The following is a 23914-nucleotide window of genomic DNA, read 5'->3' as shown; positions in this document are numbered from 1 at the left end:
TCTTTCATATGTTTCGTTTATGACTAATTACAGTCGCATTTCAAAACACCAGTCCCCAGTGCACCAGTCATAGTATGAATGAACCCACTACTGTAAAACGTATTAGTTGTTTCTCACCCTAATTGCAATATTAACTTACTGGGAACGACCATGGGGTGGCGGATCTTCAGGTGATCCCTGTGGGGTGGCGGATCTTCAGGTGATCCCTTTATTTATTTCATCCAAACTATATCTGTCTGAGACTACATGTCTCATCCTTGCCATACACCTCCGTCATCACCATGGGATGAAGGAGAGGATGAAATAGATGGACCTGCAGGCGACATTCTCCTAATATTATCTTCACCTATCTAGTGTGTATGTATCTAAAGTAAGGTAACTTCTTTCTCACTTGAAGCCAAGGCCGCACTAGGCGTACATATTATATGCCATTATGTATACTTATCTTGATTAGTACCTCAATGTGGTGGCCAGAAATAGTTACTGTACACCAACAAAAATCATGAAAAAAAAAAAAAAGGTAAAGAAAACACACAAATCTTTGTTGCGATTTTATTACAAATTTTTTGCATAGTTTATGTAATGGGGTAATATTTACAGTAGAGTAAAAAGTTGGTTATTCATGGAGGGGACCAGCCTAATATACAAAATTAATTAAAATTATATATATGTACAGGGCTAGCCTAAGACTGAAGATTTGACAATGAGCACTGATTAGGTGGGCCTGATCTAAACGGGTTCAAGAATGCCCGCACAATGTGGCAATGGACGGGCAGGGCACAGGTTAGAAATGCCATGTGATGAAACCATACAGCTCAACATTTGGAAAAAAAGGAATAGGTCTAATAATACAAGAAAAAATAAATGAATAAAAGGATTATACAGTTCACATAGGTCATGATGTTGTCTCAAGACTTTTTTATTCTTTTGCTTAAGTATTATAACCTGAACCAACCAAATAGCACTGAATGAATGGGTTAAATATTTTGAATGGCATTACATCACTACCAATCATCCAATATTGCACTGGCTACTTCCAAAAATAACATCTCTCACCCAAACAAACAACAATTTACAAGAGATTTCTACAGCCTTGGCTCTCCTAACATGTCAACTTTCTTATGAAGGCACTACTTATTTGTCAGGCTAAATGATACTTGTGGTCCAAAATTACTTATAATTAAGATTACATTAAACGTCTTTCTTTTTAAGTTTTACACAGTTGTAAACGTTACCGATTTACAGCCTCGGGACATGAGGGTGTAGAGGTGTAGGCGAGATGATCTTGGCAGCGGAAGAAAACAAAGAGGAAACATAACATAGAAATGCTACAATATCAACATAGCTAAACCATACGACCCGGCTACACAGCACGGTGTGTATCCTAATGCCTCAGGGATGGAGCTGCGAGTGAGTGCCAGGTTGTCACTTTATTACTGGCTTCCTGGTGGTGGTGTGGAGGCTCATTATTTATCAGAGGAGACTTGGTGAATTCTCCCACACAAAGTCATGCACTCCTACCATATAGTAAGACTCCATTCAAAGGCAAAAGGATAGTACCTCTCTCAATATACACTTACTTTTCATTTAGCATTTATGTGATCATTAAGTTAAAGCCAAACTCGCTATAGTGATGTGCTGTTTTACTACAATGATACACAATGTTCTTGAGGTGATGCTTCCCACAATTCAGTCAAAATTTAGGGTTATAAATTTACTTGTATATATCTTAAGAAAAAAAAAGAAAATTTCCCTAATTCAAATTCAATATATACTTAAAAAGTACATTTTATAACAAACTTGAGTTGAATTTTTTTTTTTTTTTGTAAAGTGAATGTTTGTGAGAAATAAGTATGAGTACATGTATACTGAGAGCATTGGGGCCTGGCGCCGGTAGTGATGGTGTGTGAGTGTCCCACGGCAGCACATGGGAGGTGAAGCAAGTCAGTTAGAAGCCGTCAAATCATCAGCTAAATAAAATGAAAGCTTAGTTTCTTAACTGAGAGCAAGTGTGACACAGTGGATTCCTGGTATAATACTTAAAAGGTAGTTGTTACTGTTTTTTATAATGTGAGTTTACACAAACAGTAATATAGTTTTATATGGTATTTCAGTGTTATATTTTTTGTTTAATTTTGTAACACATCTGCATGCACACTTGTATATGGCCTACATTCACACATGAATGCACACACACACACACACACACACACACACACACACACACACACACACACACACACACACACACACACACACACACACACACACACACTCCAGTAATATATACACATAAAACAACCACTCATCATACACATTGGGCCAAACAAAAATTGTATAAAAAAAAGTACATGATCAGTGTTTGTGGAAGGTGATCCACATCTGGGGAGAGTGCTGTCTTGTGTCCCTCTGATCCAGCCTCAGGGCCACCAGGGAAGCTCAGCAGCAAGCACTGCCTTCCAGCATCCACACACTCACCCTCAGCACTCATGCATGCCACCTGCCCTCAACACTCAGGACACCAGCACCTTACACACACTTATGTACAATATAACAGTAAATGTACAGATATTCAGGGCGACATATACAGACATAGTATCATAAGGCATCTATATGGATGCAACACCTACCATTTTCTGGAGCTATATGTAGATAGGCACCTACGCTGATTCCTATAATTTTTCTTGATAGGGCAGGATGATTATCATAATCAATACTCTTTCTGTGCATTACTAAATAACATTTTTTCAGGCAATAATTGACCTTCAGCAGTTACCCATTGTCAATTCAAGAACAAGACAGTAATACTGAATAATCATAAGGTGGGATGCATGCAGTACAAAATTACATCTGCCAAAATGCAGCATTGGTTAGCACCTTTTCTACATTTGCCATACAAATACATCTCACTGACTTTACCAACCTGGGTTCCCTCATCCCCACACGCCATAGATCGCTAGAACTTAACACTGGGTTCATTTTACGACACTATAGGCTTTACTCAAGTCTGAATGCGTGTCCAGGGTGGCTCTTAACCACAACAGAGATTATTGTGTTTTTGAATAAACAGTGGCCTGCTGGCTCTGCTGAATTGTAATATCTCTGGCTGTAGTGATTTGACTGGGAGGTGAACCAATGGAAGGTAAAGCTGATGCCAGGTGGCAGGGAGCCTCACACTTGGCTGCCACATCCACATTGATGGCAGATCACCACATTATCCAAGTCATCACAGATAACTGCTTCAAGTGTCAGCCAAGGAATACATTAACAGCAAAGGCTTCAGTACACAAGTGGATACACGCCTCATCCACTTACACACTTCTGACCGACACTTGGGTGTTCCTCAGATCAGTCCCACATTATTCAAATGAAAATACTTGATTTTTGATGAATGTAAAATTTTTCCTTGATGTACAATGAAACAAAGATCTCTGCATATGGGCATTTAAAAACATAAGCTGCAACAGCAAGCCAGCACTAAAAGATGTACTTAATAAACTTGTCAGGAGATGGTAGTGTGAGTATTAGCCACTGGATACTGCAACACACTCCCAGAGCCTCCCCAGACACAGCATGGAGCGGCAGGAGCACAGCAGCGGCTCCTTCATGAAGTTTTGTTTAGAGTTGTAATCAAAATTATCAGCAGTGTAAGACTAAAATTAGATATTTATGATTGTGAACATGGAAAAAATGTTGGAAGCTATTTTACTTTCTGATTGCTATTAAAATGTTTGGTTTTGATCACAATGAGCTTGCATCATTAATACTTGTGGCACTTACATTCCTATGTTGGCAGCTTGTATTATGGTTTTTGTATGACGAAGAATATATCTGCATTACTTAGCTGCCACAGTTTTCCAGCCAATGCATTGCATCTTCACTAATGGAAGATGTTTTCCTATAAAAATTTGATCAATGGAGTGACATTGTGTCTATCAAATCTTCTAGACAATTTGCTAGTGTAAAATGAACTTTTGGAGAAATAGCTTCCTTGATCTTTCACAAAGCCCTTGAAATGATTAATTCATAATGTTAACAGAAATGTGAAAACTTTTTTGCACCAACACACAATGCAGTTTCTCTCCTGTCACACCACCTCCCCCACCACTCACACCTGACACTCATGCTGCCACTTGCCTTACACGTACTTCGGTGGGAAACACACGTGATCCATTCTGGACAAAGGGGTCAACATATAAATGACACAATTGGTAAAGCTTGGATAACGCTATGTGTGTAGATCATGGTGTACCTGCAGGCTAGTTCATGCAGCGGTGAGGTTTGCATGTGGTGGAGAGTGACAGGGCAATTTAAGCTGGCTGTCTCTTTGAAGGCGGCAGAAGGTTTACATGCAAATCTGATGGACTGACCTGTTCTTGCCACCGGGTGATTAGGTAAGATTAAGGAGCTGCTCACTACAGTGTGGTCTGTACTGCCTGTGGTGCAGCTGAGTGTTGACCATGCAGCCCTCAGATAATGGGTGCAGTGTGTGTGTCTGCATTCCCTGTGTATAAAATGTGACTAATGGGAATGGAATGAATAGACTGAAGACTCCCTCCTCTGCATGTGTTTATATGATGTGACACAGCATAGAGGGGAAAGGAAGATTCACTTCCCCTTAACCCTGGTGCAGATGTCTTGTCTTGACTGCCTCTGCACAGGGAAGATGTCAGGCTGGTATTGAGATGTAAGATTCATAGAGAGCTGCAGGTCCACACAAGGGTAGGGAGGGGCTTGTAAACTAGGTCTTGGAAAGGCTTCATGCCATGTGACTAGTTTATATGCTCTGTCAAATATGCACTTGAGTAACCCCATCCCTTTCACTAAGAACTGTGCTGTTGCCTTAATTTTTCTCATGACTGAAGAGTGACTGCATGTTGATTAAAATAATTTTCACACTTTTCTACATAACTTTTAAACCAATTGTCAAAACTTAAAACTTTCTGGATATTTTCTCCAGTGTGTCATGCCATAAACTTTTGAAGACTGCATGTGTCACCACTACATATGTTGCAATCTATAATGCAGTTTTCACACTGCATTAGGTATTTTTATTAACATGGCCTGGTTGGCCTGACTGCCACCATGATCCCATGAAATTACAATGTTACACTGCTGGTTTATAGCTTTCCCTCAGTAATATAACCTTGCAATAAGGAGAATACAATTATGTAAAATACAATAATAAAATACAAAATGTTCACACACTCGCCAGTTCATCAAACGCATTGGTTTCCATTGATATCAAACACTTTGCCATAACAATTGATGCCACACTGTTCCTTTACACATACTTGAGCCATCACCTTCACAGTCACTGCTGGAGTGGAATGTTGGGCTTGTGTCATACTGTGTCCGTCACATATCACATCACTTCCACCAAACACAAGCAGAGGTTTTCTGTTCTCATAAACTTAAGTCTTTTTTAACTTGTTTTCTTCAACTCCATACAGTTGTAACTTTGTGGAATACACTTAAATATGTGCATGTTCCACTGGAAATAAAATATCATATACATGATTCAATAAACTTAGCCTTTACAAGTGTGTAACAAGCATACACTGATCATCCACAATCATCACATAAAGAGAAGTTAGCTTGAGGCTTCCATATCACCCACAACAAATAATGAAAAGGAACACAGTGTTGTGGGGCAGCAAGCCTCTGTGTCTTGGCGCACAGACACACCTTCCAGGACAACCCCAGAGCCATGCAATGAACAGGCAACAGTGATCGTACACTCTGGCTAGGCTAATGAAATACAAACGGTTTGGGCCAACAACAGGCTCAACGCTCCCTGGTGGTTCAAATGTAGGCACACTTGGCAGGCTTGAGCAGCTTGCTGTCCGTGGTGGTGTTGGTGTTGGACTTGCCATTAATGTTTTTTGGATTATAGTTGGTCACCAGGTTGTTGATGTGCTTGTTGTTGGCCGTGTACATGTTTGGGTCCGCCGCAGGTACCAGGTTGTCCCTCCTGAGGCACGAACAGTGTCATTAATAAGACAAGGATTTTAAAAAGAATATTGGCAGGAAAACTTGTCAAAATTTGTACATCAACTGAATAATTACAGTAATCATAAATGTCATGCCTTAGTTAACATGTAGCTGGATGAAGCTCAAAATATGGAAAAGAATTTTAATTTTCACTAGAACAACACTTAATAATCATAAAATTTACTACTTAATGTGAGCGAAGAAATGACAAAAATATATTCTATTTTAGAAAACGAGGATTCTCACTTAAATGTACATCTATCAAATGACAACTTACTTGTTGAGTTTTGAGTCCAGGTAGGGAGTTTCCGAGTAAGTGTGAGCATACTCGTCCCCCCGGCACTTGCGAGAAAAAAGGAAGCCAGAGATGAAGCCAATGACGAGGGCAGCCACACAGGCGGTGGTGACGGCAATGGCAAGTGTCTCGGCAGAGTAGATGGGAGGACCTTCAAGTGATGCTCCAACCACGGGACCTGGAGAAAAGGAAAGGCTCCTCAGCAAAAAAGCTTATACTTGCTCATGCTCCTCATCATGGAATGGTGGACAACAAACAAAATAAAATGTAATATGTGAGCAAAGTTATACTTTTGCGTCTACCCTCACTGAATCTGTAAAACTAATAATTTTCAATTAATTTCACCTATCTCCCATTCTGAAAAATAAAAAATAGCCAAAAGAAAAGTCTGTTTTAGAATTTAGGGAAAAGTAAACATCAAAGGCATATTTTTGTTGCAAAATAATTTTGAGAATGTGTAAATGTATGGGAAAAACTGGATAGCATCCAAAAGAGAGTGTGGAGCTGTGATTGGAACTGAGCATCAGGGGGTGCAGTGAACTGAGGATGACAGGTGTATTATGCTGACTTGTCCAAAATTGACAAGAATGACTACATGAAGTGTTAAACATTATGAAGTTTAAGGCAGAGTATTAATAAACAGACCAAAGATGACACATGAATGATGTCCTGAAGAGGGACATGCTAACTACAACCAACAGACCAAAAGAATGCCTCCACATGACCACACATTACTGCAAGCTACCATCTGGTGACTTGAGGTAATCCATGTCAACAAAGAACCTGTCTTTCAAGATAAGTGGTGATATCATTCATGGCAATTACAAGTTTACTAAGGAGCTATTACATCCTTCTCTTACATCAATAACAAATAAGATACAAGTAGCTTGCAAAATCCACTGGCCAAGGTAGGTGAAATATTTGCACATCACTACCTGCAGTGTTCCCTCTAGCTACTCACCATGCTTCTGACATGAAGCTGTCCCATGGAAGCTTAAGATAAGTGTACAACATGCAGGTCATCAAGGCACTCAACAGTGTGAGGAATGGCTGCTTGGATAAGTGGGATCCAATAAAATGGTTATTACATTGACAATGAAGCAATCCCACCAGCACTTCCCAAGTATACATGCATTATACTTGTCCCAATAAAGAAGAGTTGCAATTATGTTGTTTGAATGGGATTTTCAAGTTGACAATGAATGGAGGGCATGAGATATACCATATATATATATATATATATATATATATATATATATATATATATATATATATATATATATATATATATATATATATATATATATATATATATATATATATATATATATATATATATATATATATATATATATATATATATATATATATATATATATATATATATATAGACACACACACACACACACACACAAATTGAAGCCAATAGATACTTCTTAAGAAATTAAAACAAATTAATTGGAATTGAAAATAAAAGCTAAAGGGCTTATGGATTTTTAGTTGCATATCTCAAACAACTGAATTTGATACTGAAGTTTCATGAATACAATGCTTGAACCTCCTGGCTAACAGTGGCATCACCAGTAGCTGGCAAGCTGGACAGCCTCATGTACACCCATGTCAATGCATAAATCAAAGGCTAAGGCATTTTTTTTATAGGAGAACATAGCAAATTAGTTCACACTCTTCATCTAGTCAGTCCACTGCCTATTACTGCTGTCATGTACTTAAGAAACTGAGAAACATTAATATGAAAGGAGGACCACTACATCACCAGTAACTGACTCAACAGCTGAATGTGTAAATAATTTATGTCCATGAAGAGTTAAATCAAACAAATTTGTTCATTATTGTGATGGACTTCAATTAAGAACAGTGTTACTTCATGAAACAAGAAATTACAAGACATGATGCTGTTAACAGTGAAGAAGAGACAAGTCTCCTGGTGAGTCACTGGTTATATTGGTATGGAGCTTTCTCTGAAAAGTTTACAAAACAAGATTATTATTTAATACAGTTATGAAACCTGTGTCTACAAAGACAGTGCTTCATATGGCTCCAGAATATCAGCTGAGTGAACTGTACCCTGTTAAGAGATTAAATGGCACCATGAATGCAAAACATTAATGATGTAAGCCTAGTCCATTCTGCCTGCCTTGCCTTCACTTCCCTTGCTCCCTCACACCAGAAACACCCACAAGTGGTGAGAAGGAAGGACAGCAGGAAGGTGTGATGATGGTGATATGATGGTTGAAAACACTATCAATCCTCTAAAAGACTTCAGCTTGAGCTGTTTAGATATTAGGCATCCCAGACCAAGCAGTGCAGGCTAAAGTATCACAGCACTCAGAAGCCAAGAACACCACACGACGGAAGTTATTATTGCAGAGTAGGTGTTATTTAGGGATGGGAGGGCACAGGGAGATTCTAATGGTCTTTGATGATTTAGTAACACACAGGTACTCTATATACTATGCCTCCTTTAAGGTGGTGAGAGATTTTAAAACTATGATAGAATATTTTTCACTGGTCTATCTGACAGACATGGGTGTTAACACTAAAGAAAAATGTTAATTATCATGTAATATTGTTAATACTACTGAAAACAAAGGACCAATAAAATACAGGAACAAGGATCTACAGCTACACTCCTTGAGAAAAACATGGAAGGTGCAAGACAAAAAGGGTATCACAATAAGCTACAACAACACAACTCTCTGCAACAGATAAGAAGGCAGGCAGAAGGAGTGATAACATTTGAACACAAAACTTCACACCACACTTTGGAGCAGATGATACAAGGTCTTGGGATCTATGACTCACCATAAGACGGGGCTCTACCAGAAGAATATTGCCAAGAAATGTGTTTAGAAATTTTTCTCTACAGTATCATTAAGACCAAAGTGAAGAAGGATTCCTGAGGAGTGAGATATATATGTAAACATACATACATATCACTCAACAGCACTATACTTTCACTAGCATTCAAACAGTGAAACAAATGTCAAAACTGAGAATGCACAAAAATCAGTCAAACGGTCCAGTCATTGTCACTGTTATTTTGGCATTTATTTGGATGCAAAACTAGGCTATTTTTCTTTTCTAGCTAATTAAGGGATGCACCATGTAGGGAGGCATGCACTGCAGTGTTTACATGTCAGTCACTGGCTGGTTAGTTACCACAGAGTGCTGCACAGGAAGTGCTGTGTGCTGTGAGTGTTGGTTGGTTAACCAAACAACCGGCAAGGCATTACTACTCTATTACATATTGTAGACCAAGAAAGACAGAGTTAAGGAAGAGTATGATGAATAACTATTGACTAAGCATCATAACTAGTCTTCAGAGTGAGGCTTGTGTGCTAAAACAAGCTAAAACAGGGAAACATGCATCAACATAACCAATGTAATGAATCATGCACTAGCAATGCACACTCAAAATAATGTTAATCAGCTGAACGAATGTATAATGAAAATATGAAATGAAAAAGGCAAAAGTTAAGAGAGGTGAAGTAGTAAGTAAAAAGAAAGAAATCAGGTAACATCTAAGCAGCAGTCGGAAGTCGGTAATGACGGAGAGGGTCAGGCTGGGCAGGCAAGTAACAGTTGGTCAGGGAGACATGGAAGTGGCTCGTAGGGGGCAGGGGCTGGCTGGGAGCCTTATGAAAGACCCACAATGCATAACTCAGTCCTCAAACTACATTAAGCTTTTCACATACAAGTATTTTCTACAAAAAGCCAAAAATTATCCCAGGAAGCATATCAATATTTACAAATTGAATATGTTCCCTTTATTTTTTGGATGCAATTTTTGCAGAAAATGAAGTACTGTACATTACTGAAGCAAATTGTACAACTTGAGGACTTGCATTACTGATAAGTAGACTACACCATTACAAAAGAGGTAGTGGGGCTGTTTTAAACCAATAAGTGTTTGAAGTTAGGACTCAGAGTTCCTAATATAGGCTATCACATCTTTAACAAAGATGCTTAGACATAAACAATATTGAAAACAAAATTTAGCCCATATTAGGAATTCTTTAGTGATGTCTTCCCATGACCTTGCTGTTAGGTGTGGTGGACTAGGCTTACCCGTGATCCCGCCTTCAGCATAAGCTATTCCAACATCCTGGTTTGTCTCTCTTCCTATGGAGTCCAGCAGGATCTCATTGGCCAGGTCAGGATCTTGAGGGACACTGTTTGGAACACCGCCCAAGCGTTTATTGTTTTCCTGAGTGGGCGGCAGCTGGGGAATTTTATTACTCTCGAGGGATGTCTCATCCTCCTCAAGCAGAGTATCAAAAATGGTTGAGTGATCCACAGGTCCTGCAGGGACAATTTGTGTCATCAGAAAATGTAAAGACATATGCTGGTTAGATGAAGGATAACATAAGCACAGGAGAGTCCATCACCATCATGCAAGGAAAAGCACATCCCTGTGGTAAAGAAAGTTCATTATAATATAAAGAAAAGAGCCTTAGATAGAGGCCCATATTTAGACTGCATCCATCTTTGAAATACACTCATGAATTGAATCAATATTTTGTCTCACAATACAAACCACTCCTTTACTGTGATGTGTCAATCATGCTACGGGAAAAATATGTGTGGAAGAAATTCAGCAGCAGAGAAGAGAAATCTTACACGTTAAAGATGATAAGACGTGTGTACCGAGACAGATACAAATACAGTGTAAGCACGTTCATGCAGGGTTAGTAGTGCCAGGAAACAGTGTCATTGGATACAACTGTACTTTCATCCTGAAATCACAAGGTGAGTTCATTATTGCTCTGCTGAACTTCAGAGCATAACATTTTGCCACACACATTGCCATGTTCTGGTCCATCACCATAGCCTTGGCTTTATCCTTAATACAATTAGGCATTTGGTGTATTCATAGACACCACTGTATCATGATGTGGTTGAGTCCACAGCATGGCAAAGTGTGCACCACCACATGGCACAACTGACCCTCCGTGGGCACAGGATCGGTAACAGGAGGCGGACGTGGAGAGGAAGGCTCAGGACAAACACAGGGAGCACACGTCTCCACCTCTGGAGGGCTTGGGGCCTCTGTGAGGGGAGCATAACCCAGAGCAACAATTAGGTGTGTCCTGAGGCAAGCAGCTGTATCAAGAGGGAATTGGAAGTTCTGAGGGACACAGCATGGTGCTTACATGCTGGATTTCTATGGAGTCTTCAAGTGATGTACTATGTTGATGTTTTACAGATTCTTTTATTATATGCAGGATTTCATGGATTGGGTCATATGAATTTAGCTTTCAAAGCATTTAAAGTATATTAAGATTATACACTATGTGTCTCTTCCTCATTTCAGCTGAGAGAGCATGCTGGTGTTAATGGGAACATGTTGACACTTGTACTGCTAACAGAACAGCAGTCTGTTATTGAGCTGCAATGATAGTTCTGAAGTTAGCACACATTTAATCACAGGACACAGACATAGTATTTAATTCAACATGAAATATTAGATGGGTACAGCAGATTTCTCTAAAACAACAATAACATGTAGTAATGGATATCTTGGATGGAATATTATTGAACATTATTGTTACAGTTATGACACACACAGTGGTAGTGAAGGTGTGCTGAGATGTGGGGTGAGGTGAGGCAGTTGGGGAAGGGGTGACAGTAGTGAGGTGCTGCTGTGTTGTGCAGTGACCAAGAAAGTGGACACTTAAAACACAAAACATAAAAAGAAACCCCCATTCCATAAAATGAACACATAATAATACATCAGACTAATATCCTAAAAATAGTGATTCCCATACATATAAAACACAGTAAAAACACAAATGTTAATCACAGGGGGAAATGCTGCCAGCCTGCATTGCTTGTTTTGATCAAGCTCACACTTCTCTCACGGCAAGGCATTTCCCCCTGCCATCACAGAACACACACACTCAGGACTTACCAGTTGTCTGTATCTGCGTGGGAGGGTTCAAAGTTTCACTGTCGGCGCCTGAAATGAAGCACGCCATGCTAAGCACTGATGCAACAAGACATGAGGGACACGAGAGAACATTCACTGTCTATTGCCTTTTGATGCTAATTGTTCAGTCACTAATAAGGAGGCTCTTGCAGCTTTTTGAAACTATAAATGAGGTCTTTAACAAGATCAATCAACATCCATAATTATATACATGAAGCAGCAGACATGCATGAACTAGGAGACTCATGAGTGAGTGACCTCCTAACCAGGTTAAAAGAAACTCAAGTAATGCACTGCTCATTAAACTTAAATACTAATGGATTGCTAAATAAAACATTTGGGGAATATGCTACTAAATTTTTCTTTTCTTACTATAAATGGCATACAACTGAACTATCAATAAGATTTGTCTCCACCCTTTCCTGAATATATATTACTTTTGTCCGAAAACATTTGTCTTTAAATAAGATGATCAAAACCAAGTTAGTATTTTTTAGTAGTGAGTGACAATTGATAAAATTCAAAGACAATTTTGTCATGTTTTCCAAGTTAGGTCTAAAAGGCATCCTTCATCTAGTAATAACATGATTCAACAACATGACTCTACCAACACACTTATCAGGGGCGGCAAAATGTAGTTATCAAAGGGTAACTATGTAATTATCACACTAGTTAATATTAATATTAAAGAGTAATTTCTACATTTGATTAGGAATCTTCAACAGGAAAGGGTTAAAGGGATAAATATCTCTATACTAAAGGGCTGTATTATCCTTGTCAAAAGGTAATAGACATACACTTACTAATTAGAACGCTATGTTTGGGGGACAAAGGACTCACATTACTGGCAGGGTTATCAGCATTTCTGAACTTGCCAAAGTAGCAACACAGAGTTAAACAATAGAAAACAGACACAATGCCTAAGGATACATCACATTTGGCTACAAAGGGAAGGTTGGAAGGCTTGTGTCTCTTGCTACTTACTGTATGGACACTGTTGATGGTACCCCGACACATTCTGGAAGATGGGTCCAGCAATCTGAGGCTCTGGTGGACCACAGCGGCTGTGTGCGTCGTGCCAGGCACAGTAAGGATCTTGCAGTCCCACACATGCACTGTTGACACCAAGAGAAAGCGATTAGTAAAATTTTTCCCACAATTTCTTTCTGGTATGCAAAACAAAACTAGAAAGATTGATTTATCAATCTATATACCAGGCCAGCAATCCCATACAGGGTGGCCTGGACAAAGTACCACACATTCACACACGCACCATTCACACTCTTAGCCCTGTTGGCCCTTGGTGGAGAGGAAAAGTCTCATGACCCACCATACAATACCCAAGGAGCACAGGATTCATAATATACAAAAATGACTGCTGCAGTATTATACACATTGTTAGCAATACTGTACCTGCAGGTGGTGGCTTTGTGGCAGCGATGGAGTGAGATGGACTTCACTTCATCGTCAGTGATGATGATCAGTTTACTCTGGCCGTCTTTCTGGTGGGCAATCTGGAGGTTCACGATGGGCACTGGCTCCTCAAACACGTGGATCTCCTCAATCACCACAGGTTCAATGCTGCTGTGGATACAAAACATTATTCAGGACTGATAGAGTGTGAAACATGTAACAAATAAGGTTTCATTCTATAACCCCACTTATTGTTCGTTCTTGTGGTGTACAGAAGGAATGATGTTGCTTGTCTGTACCTTGTGCCTGGTGATGCCTGGGTGTTGATTGCCTTGAATATGATGCCGTTGTCTGTGGCAATGAAGAGAACATCAACTGTTTTGCCGTCTAGGAAAGTAACTTGTGGGTCGACTGCTATCTTGGAGAAGCGATATCTGGAAAGAGAGAGATTCATTTAGTAAAGGGGACAACAACACTAAGGCTTTCATTGCTTTAATAAATCTACATACTTGACCCTTATTGAGAGGCTAAAACCTACTCGAAAGAAGCCTTCATGAGGAGTGGCCGACCAAAGAATCCTGCAACAGCTTCATCCATCAGGGCGTGAGACTTGGCGAAGTTGATGTTGTCCTCTGGCAAGGTCTGGCTGTCCTCCACGCAGCTACCTGGTCTTGGGTCTGGAACCTGTGGATGGAAAGACAACACTCAGTGATGTTCATGAGTTTGTGACATGAAAACGACAAAGAATATTGTCTCTGGCATTGTGGCCATGGAAAGCTGTGAAGAAACACACAAATAGATGAAAAAGTGAAGGTAAAACATCTATATACTACTGGGAAAGATTTAATCTGGCATAAGAAATGCATGACAAAGAAAAGGAAAGAATGAAAAAAAAAAGAAAAAAACTCTAGAACTATTTTGACAACATAAGAAAAGTGCTAATTTTCAGGTTGTTACCTCGAAAGGCTTCACAGGCAGCCAGTTGGAGTTCATGTTCTCCTGCTCCTTGAAGGCCCCCTCGAAGGTGTCCAGGATGGCACGCATGGAGAAGGCGCACACTGCCGACCCCGGGATGGAGTTGGAGGGCGTGGTGAAGACAGCATAGATCAGCTCGTGCCTCTCGTCGCCATACACTCCAGAGATGACGTCAGTGGTGGACTCTGCGGTAGCACCGACCATTAGATAGTGTTTAGTTTTTCATTATTACACGTCTAAAATAAATGCACATTTGTGATTTATAAACTGAAATGTACAGTCAAATCTAGACTAATTTCATTCACATACATACGTCAGGTAATGCACTTATTCCTCAAGTACGCTGCCTACTTAACAGCAATATGAAGTTTGGAATTCAGCCTTAAAACTAGTCTACATAACTTTCAATAATGGATTAAGGACACTCACGGATCTCATCAAAGTAGAACGGGTACTCCCCAGGCACGGAACAGTTAAGTCTGCTCTTGAGGAACGAGGTCCAGAGAGACTTAAAGCGCGCCTGTCCCCCGCCTCGGTCCCTCTTGCACACCCGCGCCACTCGGGAGTATACACGCTTGCCGCAGTTCATGTACTCAACGGCAGTCTCCCGAAAGAAGAAAAACACAAACTCCCCGTAGTCAAAGGAGTGTACGAAATCTGGGGCTGTGTTGGAGTGAACAAGAGATTATCAGTAAGTTTACAGGACTCGTTTGTTAAAGGAATCTTAAAATTAAAGCTTAAACTCAGTATTATTAAAAGATTACGTCAATTACAAGCGAACAAGACATAAAACGCCACTTTACCGTTGAGCTGATTGTAGTCATTGTGGTCTGTCTTCAGGGGCTCTCGGAAAATAAGCGGAATCATGCCTTGGAAATCCGCAACAGTTCCGGAGTAGAGTTCGCCATCTGCGCGGGAAAGAATCTTGTCAAGAACGGAAGCGAAATCAATATAGTATAACCAACATAAAAAAAAAAAAAAAAGTAAGGTAATATTTCGCTCATTATTATGTGGTTATCTGGTAAAGGGTACGTCTTACCTTCCTTCTTTGTACCGCTTAGTGAAAGGAGGCGCAGAAAAACTTACCCACGTAGACGAAAGTTGAGTTGTGCCGCGGGTCGTACGGACACTTCCCCGCCCCGATCTTCTCGGTGAAGTTGAAACTGCCATCCGCCTGCAAATAACACACACAAATGTAGGTAAATACCAGTTAACAAGAGTCAGTGTACAAACAGACTTCGCAATTATACGTGTCACTCTACATGTATAAAATCTACACTGGTTATAATGCAGAGGAATCCGCAAACACAGTACAGAGATGACAGGACACTCGTCTTGCGCTAAGGCTTCGTGTTCCTTCAGCACACGCCACTTATCTTCAGATCAAAGTGAAAACAACAACAATTTATCTCACAAACGTGGAAAAAAAAAAAGAAGAGGCAAACTCGGAGCTCAACATGGAGAAGTCCTTGCAAATATCCCGGCATTAAGAGGTGGCGACCATTAGAAGCTCACAAAACGACTGCCTGCAGGACAACCATGGACGTACTCCGCTTACGAATGCTGTCGATTAGCATAATGATGAAGCGTGCGGCGGCCCTCCAGCATTAGTGACTGTCTCCCGCACAGATGGCCGGGCTGATAGTCAACTGGAGTGGAACTGGTTTTGTCAGTCTGCCCGTGCCAGTCAACAGTCGGACGGGATGAGCGGCGTCCGATCGCTACGCTGGGAATCAATCAGGGGGAGGACGCTCGGGGGGATGATGGACGTGACAGTGTATGTGTCTGCCTCCACCGGGGCATGTGCATGACAAATGAGGATACGCAGCTTGGTGTTCGGCCAGGGAGGTCCTGTGACAACATTAACCAGTCAGGGATCAATGGATACAGAGCCATCCTAAGGCGCCCTGTCACCCCGCGCCGCTCCGACCATCCGTCACTGACACGCGTGCACACACCTGAACAACACCACGCTTGCTATTCGCTATTCCGGTTCGTTTCGTGTCAGTTTACCAAGAGAAACAAATCTGAACTATAAGTCCATCGGCAAGGGGAAAGCAAAGTTCGCTATCTGCCTGCGTTCATCCAAGTCTTGCTTTAGATTCCCAAGCAATGCGGTGCAGCCCCAAGACCGAGAACTTGTAATTAATGTGTCTGCGCCTCGCTCTCTCCCCGTCACGTGATCCTTGGCGTCGCAGAAGCTGAGTGTCGGGATTACTGGTGCAAGAGGTGAGGCTTCCGGGGCATTACGTGAAGCAGAAGCATTGATTAGGGAAGGAGGGAAGGAAGGAGGATGGAATCAACGCAATCCTCTGCCAAACAAAACCCATAGCGGCCTCCTTCAGCGGTGACAGGTCTTCGTGCACAGCCTCCTCAACGACGCACTTTGTTCCGTCTTTGTCCTCAGTAAATGATCGTCTCTCTCCCAATACTGACGCTCTTTGTAACTGCGCACCAACTCCGCTCTGCTAACGTTCCTCTTCCATCCCGTACACTGCCTGCATCTAGTTACCACAGAGGTTTGTGATCAACGTATCGTTTTAAAGATGACCGCAATGATAAATAAAAAAAATCGAGAGATAAAACCTAAAATAAGAAAACAAAATGAGGTGTCGCTTTATACTCTCACCTCATATTTAATCTCCCCTTGTCAAAAACACAAATTTATCATCTGCATTTCCTATTTTTTTCCCTGTCTGCCTTCCTTTCCTGCTTTCCAAAATTTTCTCCCGTTATTTACAGCCCAGGTATCGACACGGGAGCCATTACTGGGTCGGCGCCCCCCTCTCTTTCCCCATCCACCACCACCACCGCCACCACCACCGGGACGCACGCGGCCGTACCCTCACCACACCATTACTTTAGGGAAATAATTGCGCAAATGTCAGCGTTACTCACACATCCCCGTGACGGTGTAAATAATTCTGTACCGGCAAGCGAGGCGGAAGGGGCGGGAAGGAGGCGGGGACGAGGAGAGGAGAGAGAGAGAGAGAGAGAGGGAGAGAGGCGGGAGAGGGCAGGAGTTCCGGAGTTGGGGAGGCGCTGTACGTTAAACAGTGAGTGATCAATCATAACTCTCTTTGTATCTTGCCAACGTGAAGCAAAGTCCAACAATAACGTAGAAAAAAAAAAAAAAAAAAAGAGATAAATATTCGGGTTACAGCGCAGACTGTGTGTGTGTGTGTGTGTGTGTGTGTGTGTGTGTGTGTGTGTGTGTGTGTGTGTGTGTGTGTGTGTGTGTGTGTGTGTGTGTGTGTGTGTGTGTGTGTGTGCGTGCGCGCTGCAGTCATCGCTTTTATTTCGCATTCTATTTTGCGCTAGCGGTAGAAAAAGAAAAAAATGATGGTGCTACATGGGATTAGGAATCTCTCATTCACTATTTTCATTCCCTAGACTGCAGATACACGCACTGCAGGAGGAGGAAGAGAAGGAAGAAGAGGAGGAGGAGAGAGAATAAAACACCTCAAAACACAGCACTACAAACACGACAAATCCTTAAATTCCTTGTCTTCCATCTCTGCGACTTCTTACTTAGCTTTCATGACAAGAGAGGGCAAGAACGGTGCATCTTTTAACCTCGAACTGACGCGGCTGTCCATCCTCTCCGTCCCTCCACCGCTAACCTTTGCCAGCGTCATGAAGGAGAGCGAGCGAGCAAGAGCGCGCAAAAAACAATTACTGCACCACCCGACCTACCAAACCAACTCTCGGTGAATTTAATCCCAAGTCAAATCAAGAAATCTCTGAGCACTGGCGTCGAGATAATGTTCCTCGAGACCTCACCAGGCATCACGATTCGGGCCAATTAAGGTGAGATTACCTCCTCCAGCCCAGCGGTCCATCACGGCCACAATAACCATCCTGGGTGATGTGTCGCGCCTCGCATCGCTCCGTCAGGATCAGAATATCCCGCGTTCATATCTGGTTTTCTTGGTCAGATCCCGCCAGAGAGAGAGAGAGAGAGAGAGAGAGAGAGAGAGAGAGAGAGAGAGAGAGAGAGAGAGAGAGAGAGAGAAATCAGGATAGGGACGAAAGGTATATAAGGCTGAATAGAGAAGAGACAGGAGAAAGCAAGAAGGCGGCGAGAGGAGGGAGGGACGGAAGAAGCGAGGATAAGGACGGGAAGAATATGAGGTTGAATAGGGAAAAGGAGAAGGGCGAGAAGGCGAGAAGAGGGAAGACGGCAAAAGCGAGGCCTTTACTTTCCCCTTGCCGTCTTAACGTTTCTCCCTCGATATGTAAAGCAGCGGATCAGCAGCGAGGGGAGACGCTGACGAGGCCGCCTTGTTATGGCCTCCACCACTCACTGTCTCAGACACCTAAGGGAGTCAAAACTATCGCCAAGAATCTACAACCAAAGCGTACAACTTGATCCTCCTTTTCGGGTTGATTTGACAAAGAGGATCGATGAATTCAACACTGTGGGGGAATCTAAGTAAGGGGAGGTGACTTTTTGAGAGCTAAAAGAAAGGTTTGTGCTGTCCATGTGAGGAATCTAAGAGATGATTGTTTTGATAGCAATAGAAAACGCTTGTTGTCTGAGTAAGGAATCTAAGTGTAGGTAACTTCTTGATAGCTACAGGGAAGGTTTCTGCTGGTGTGGGCGCTGGCGGCGCTCACACAAGCCTGCGTCATCACTCCCAGCAGGGGTTCCGAGGCGAGGCGCTCCCAGGAAAGTCTAGGGATATCTTTCTTCGCTGTCTGTATATAGGAAGGTATCATATCCATATATATCCAGGAATCTAGAGTCATTTCCGTCTGTCTGTGTTTGTTTGCCTCTCTGTCTATTTCCCTTTCTAACAAGTAAAAAAGACACAGATAAAAGTAAAAAATAACGGCGAAAGCAGAGATAACACATGTATATAGATTAATGACTAATGAAAACTCTCTCTCTCTCTCTCTCTCTCTCTCTCTCTCTCTCTCTCTCTCTCTCTCTCTCTCTCTCTCTCTCTCTCTCTCTCTCTCTCTCTCTCTCTCTTTCTGGTCCACCGGTGATCACAGTGGACATGACAGGCGACTTGAGCGTGCAGTGTCTTACCTGCTGGGCGTAGTGCCGACACAGAGGCTTGTAGGCGTTGGTCCCGCACACCAGGAACTGCCCCTCGCCCTCCTTGGCCAGCACTCGGATGTAGTTTTGGCATTCGTCCTGGAAAAGAAGAGGAAACACAGCCACATTAATACCTTAGAGAGTGTAGTGTTTTACCTCCATCTTAAACAATAGTAAGCAGTATAATTCTTAGCTTAAGTCCGCCCTTGTGTGTAACCAACGCAGGGATCGAGGGTCTGCCAAAAACGGAGGCTTATTTCCATCTCCCATTTTCACGGAGAATTGCGCGACGCTGACTGGAGAGAATCACGTCAAATTACAGACGACGAAGAGATTACGACCGCAGCGAGGGACCTGATATTGCTGCTGCTGCTGTTGCTGTGTGTGTGTGTGTGTGTGTGTGTGTGTGTGTGTGTGTGTGTGTGTGTGTGTGTGTGTGTGTGTGTGTGTGTGTGTAATTTTGTAAAACAGCGTAAAATTTTGTAGCAGATCGTACTGAAAATCTGAGGATGAGAGTAACTTTGTTGAAAAAAAAATATATACCTAGTAAATTTGGACAAGTACTGCGTAGGCTCGTATATAACAGGGATTAAACCTCTCTCTCTCTCTCTCTCTCTCTCTCTCTCTCTCTCTCTCTCTCTCTCTCTCTCTCTCTCTCTCTCTGGTGACCTTGCTATCCCGCTACAGCCCCAAAATCCTGAATTTCTGTAGTCGAGGCAGTGCGGGGGAGAGAGGGCTAAGTGAGGCGGGGAGGGGGGGGGGGACCCTAGCTGGATGAGGCTACAGGGGTTGCATTTCCGAGGAGCCGCTTCCCAATTATATGGTAATGAGACACTGACGCCGCGGCCACCAACCCATTAGAACCCGGAGGGAAGACAGGACCTGAGGGCGACTGGGCCACCCTAGAGAACGGTCCTGGAGAACGGTCCCCGCCTCCCTGCCTGGCCTTCCTCGCCGCGCTCCGCAGTTCACGCCCCTGCAAGACCACCGATGTCACCCGTGATTTTTCCCCTGCCGGCGTGATCAGGATTCCGTTTGATCGCCATGAATCGCGGGAATGTTGGCCTTAATTGCCTCCAAGCGTCCCAGAACAGAGGGTTCGCACCGGTGGCCATCCCGCATTCCTCAAGATCGTCTAGAACAGATCCTGCAGAAGATTCGCCCCGGAAAAAAAAAGGGGAAAAAAAAACGGTTAATGGCGGGGTTCACTCGATTCTTTGGCGAGTTCGTGTGTTGCAAATTGCATGCCATTTAGGTTAGGTTGTGCGTGTAATGTAATCCAGGGGTGTGTAATGTGATACGCTTGATTAAGTGATTATAAAAATATATTCTGAATCATGATAAATGCGGACTACTCTTATTTTTTATTTATTTATTTATTTATCTATTTATTTATTTCTTTTGTGAGCGCAGTGGTATGTTTAAAAAAAAATAACAGAAAAAATAAATGGAAATCTTTACAAATCCACCGGAGCAATTATTGTCAAGAGGAGATTTTATGCCTCGTTCTTTCCCACCAGACGCCTAATACTCCACAATTAAACCAGGATAGTCAACCTAATACCCTCTACAGATAACGACGCCGCCTCTACATCACATTTTCCTCCGCTTCTCTCTCATACCCTCTTTCCTTCACCACACCCCCGCATCTTCCCTCTTCCACATAAACGCACAAAATCACCTCTCTCTTTTCCTCACATTAGCCATCCGCCGCCTCATGCGGAAAAAAGGGGAAAAAAATAGGTGATAAATAACCTCTCCTGTGATGGCTATTTTCCAGGCGGGGAAGGCGCTAAGGGGAGGACATAAGGGGAAGGAGGCCGAAGGAGAGGCGGTGCTGGAATAGGCTCACTGTTCCCCTTCCCTCCCGCGACGCTGAGACATAAAGGATCACTCCATCTTTACATTTTTTTCCCCTGCGAGTGTTTATCGATGGTTCAGGTGATGAATGAGTCATGTTCCTGCGCCTCTAACTCATGTGATGTTGAATGGTGATGTTTTAATGAGATTCCTCCCTTTCCTTTAGCTTGGAGTAAGACACTGTGGCATTAACGTCGGCAAAAGCATAATTAGCATCCTTGGGGTTAAAAACGAGGAAGCAAAAGCCATCATCGGTTTAGGAAATGGCGATGCGATGACAGTTACAAACATTTCCGCAGGCAGGAGCAGAATGGCCATGCGGGTGGAGGCGGCGAAGGAAAAGCTAAATAACAATAGGAAAACTAACCCAACGGTAAGGAACAACACAAAAGCAGCAACAGGGAATGATAGATAACATCCTGTACTGTTAAAAAATACGACCTCGGCGAAGGGAAAGGGGGGAAGGGAAACGCAGAGACCAAGTGTAAACAAGACTCCTCCAGGGGCCGCTTGATCCCTCAATCACAAGACGTTCTTCCTCCAACAACACGAGGCGAGGGAATACAAACACGGGCCGCGGCTGGCTGAGGGAGGGGCACCAGCAGCGCTACTTGACGCCAGGAAACATGGGTACCCTCACGCCTTGGACACGATACTAAAAGTGCTCGAATAGAAAGCCTCGTGCCGTGCTCAGCGCCGCGCCCCGCCGCCCATGTAGTCCGTGAAGGTTCGGTCTATATGTCTTGCCGAATGTGGGCGGCGGCGATTATCTCGTGGCCGGATACGTAACAAGGCTGTTTATGCACTGCCGCAAAAGGAACGTAACTCCAGGAACTGCTACTCAGCCTCCGAGTGTGTTTGCCTGACGTTCTGTTACGATTTTTTTGCTTCCTCTTTCTCTTTTCTCCTTCCCCGCTCGTGCGTGTGTGGGAGGGGAGCCAGTGCTTGTCTTCATGCGCAGCCCCGCATTTCAGGCGCTGCCCACTTTTAGGGGTGTCATTACTTTTACGCGGCCTCGCTCACAGTGGGCTAAACGCGACGCTATCTGCAAGCATCTCACCACGCTTTAAGGAAAGTAAAAGATTTCCCGCTTTCCATTTGGTTCTCTCACGGCGAGATAAAAGCTTGTCTGCTCCTGCCTTACGCCTACTACGAGCACGCCGAAAATGTTCCTCTGTTCAGTACTGCGATGCCTTTCACCAATCATGATAACGCTCAAGAAAGTTAAGGAGTCGGGCGAAAATTTCCCTCTTTCTCTTTGTCTCTCTCTCAACAAACACAAGGGTGGTCGGTAAGGAGAAAGAATGAAGGAAGAGAGGAAGGAAGGAACCAAAATGTGGGGTCACGTATACAATATCCGCCCAGATCACCGACCGTCTACTCAATCCTTAGCCCCGCCCCGCCTCGCCCCGCCCCGCTAGTGTACGCTGCTCCAACAAATATCTTGCTTTACGACCGCCCCGTCTCCGTCCTCGCCCCGTTATGTCTCTCGTCTCGCGGAGTACAGCGGCGATAAACAGCTCGAGCATCCCCCCCACCCTTCACAGTCCACCGGGGAGAAAAACGCAAATTTACACCCGGTTCGTTCCCGCGGCTGTGATGGGAGGCGAGTGTGACGAAAGTACGGTCTTGGTGTGTCTCCGAGCACATTCTCAGCTAAGCATGTGAACACCAATTTATGAGGGAGAAAGTCTGGGTTACACAACAGTCAAAGGAGACCATACTGAGTGTTCCGCTCCGCCGACTCCCGTTCATCCTTATTCACCGGTCGTCTTTTCATCACGAACAAAAACACGAGTGACATTTCCCTTCACCCTGCGCACCTGTGTACCACGGCAGCACAGGTACGTATACAGGTATCACAAAGCCTACTTATCACAAAGCCTAGTTCCTGTTCCCCTTCTCTGCCGCGGCGACGCTCATCTAGGGGTGCTTTATCCGCGGCACCGTCAGGGGAAGGCACCGGGGCACCTCAGAGGGCGAGCCAGGGTGGGAGGTGGCGTCCCGGCGGCCATAATGAAATGTTATTGCCGGAGAAAGCTTCCGTGTGGAGTTGCCGCAGGAAGCAGTCTGGCTATTTTAAGCTCCGACTAACATTTATTACGAACTCCTGACTTTCCAAACCTAATTTAGTTAAGAGTAGGTTGGTATTTTTGTGGTGCGCAGGTCAGCGGCGAGCGATGTATCCTCATTAGCGGGTAAAACTTGCCCTCCCGCACGTCACTCTCCCGACAACAAAATGCACGGCCGCCGCCTCCTGCCGAACTCCCCGAGCCACGATATAACGCTGCGCGCCTGCTTTCCCCCGCCCTAAGTGTCGCGAAGTGTGTGTGTGTGTGTGTGTGTGTGTGTGTGTGTGTGTGTTGTAGTCCATTTAGGG

At 43.2% G+C, this 23914-nt stretch overlaps 1 protein-coding gene across 1 annotated transcript in view; it reads right to left on the bottom strand.

The window, feature by feature from the left end:
* Nucleotides 1-538: 538 nt before the first annotated feature.
* LOC135109827 (semaphorin-1A-like) overlaps nt 539-23914 on the bottom strand; it is a gene marked incomplete at its 5' end in the record, with an annotated part of 44138 nt that continues 20762 nt past the window's right edge. Inside the window, 14 exons of the mRNA XM_064021544.1 lie at nt 539-5974; nt 6272-6467; nt 10379-10612; nt 11258-11359; nt 12222-12269; nt 13224-13354; nt 13653-13823; nt 13952-14086; nt 14191-14336; nt 14610-14812; nt 15057-15290; nt 15431-15535; nt 15714-15801; nt 19666-19773. Of these exons, the coding sequence (XP_063877614.1) occupies nt 5806-5974; nt 6272-6467; nt 10379-10612; nt 11258-11359; nt 12222-12269; nt 13224-13354; nt 13653-13823; nt 13952-14086; nt 14191-14336; nt 14610-14812; nt 15057-15290; nt 15431-15535; nt 15714-15801; nt 19666-19773 (2070 nt within the window). The remainder of the gene's footprint in view (nt 5975-6271; nt 6468-10378; nt 10613-11257; nt 11360-12221; nt 12270-13223; nt 13355-13652; nt 13824-13951; nt 14087-14190; nt 14337-14609; nt 14813-15056; nt 15291-15430; nt 15536-15713; nt 15802-19665; nt 19774-23914) is intronic.

Source organism: Scylla paramamosain, chromosome 19 (assembly GCF_035594125.1).
Source record: "Scylla paramamosain isolate STU-SP2022 chromosome 19, ASM3559412v1, whole genome shotgun sequence".
Taxonomy (NCBI): Eukaryota; Metazoa; Arthropoda; class Malacostraca; order Decapoda; family Portunidae; genus Scylla; species Scylla paramamosain.
Note: the sequence above shows the minus strand (reverse complement) of the source record. Positions and strands in the feature narration are given on the sequence as shown.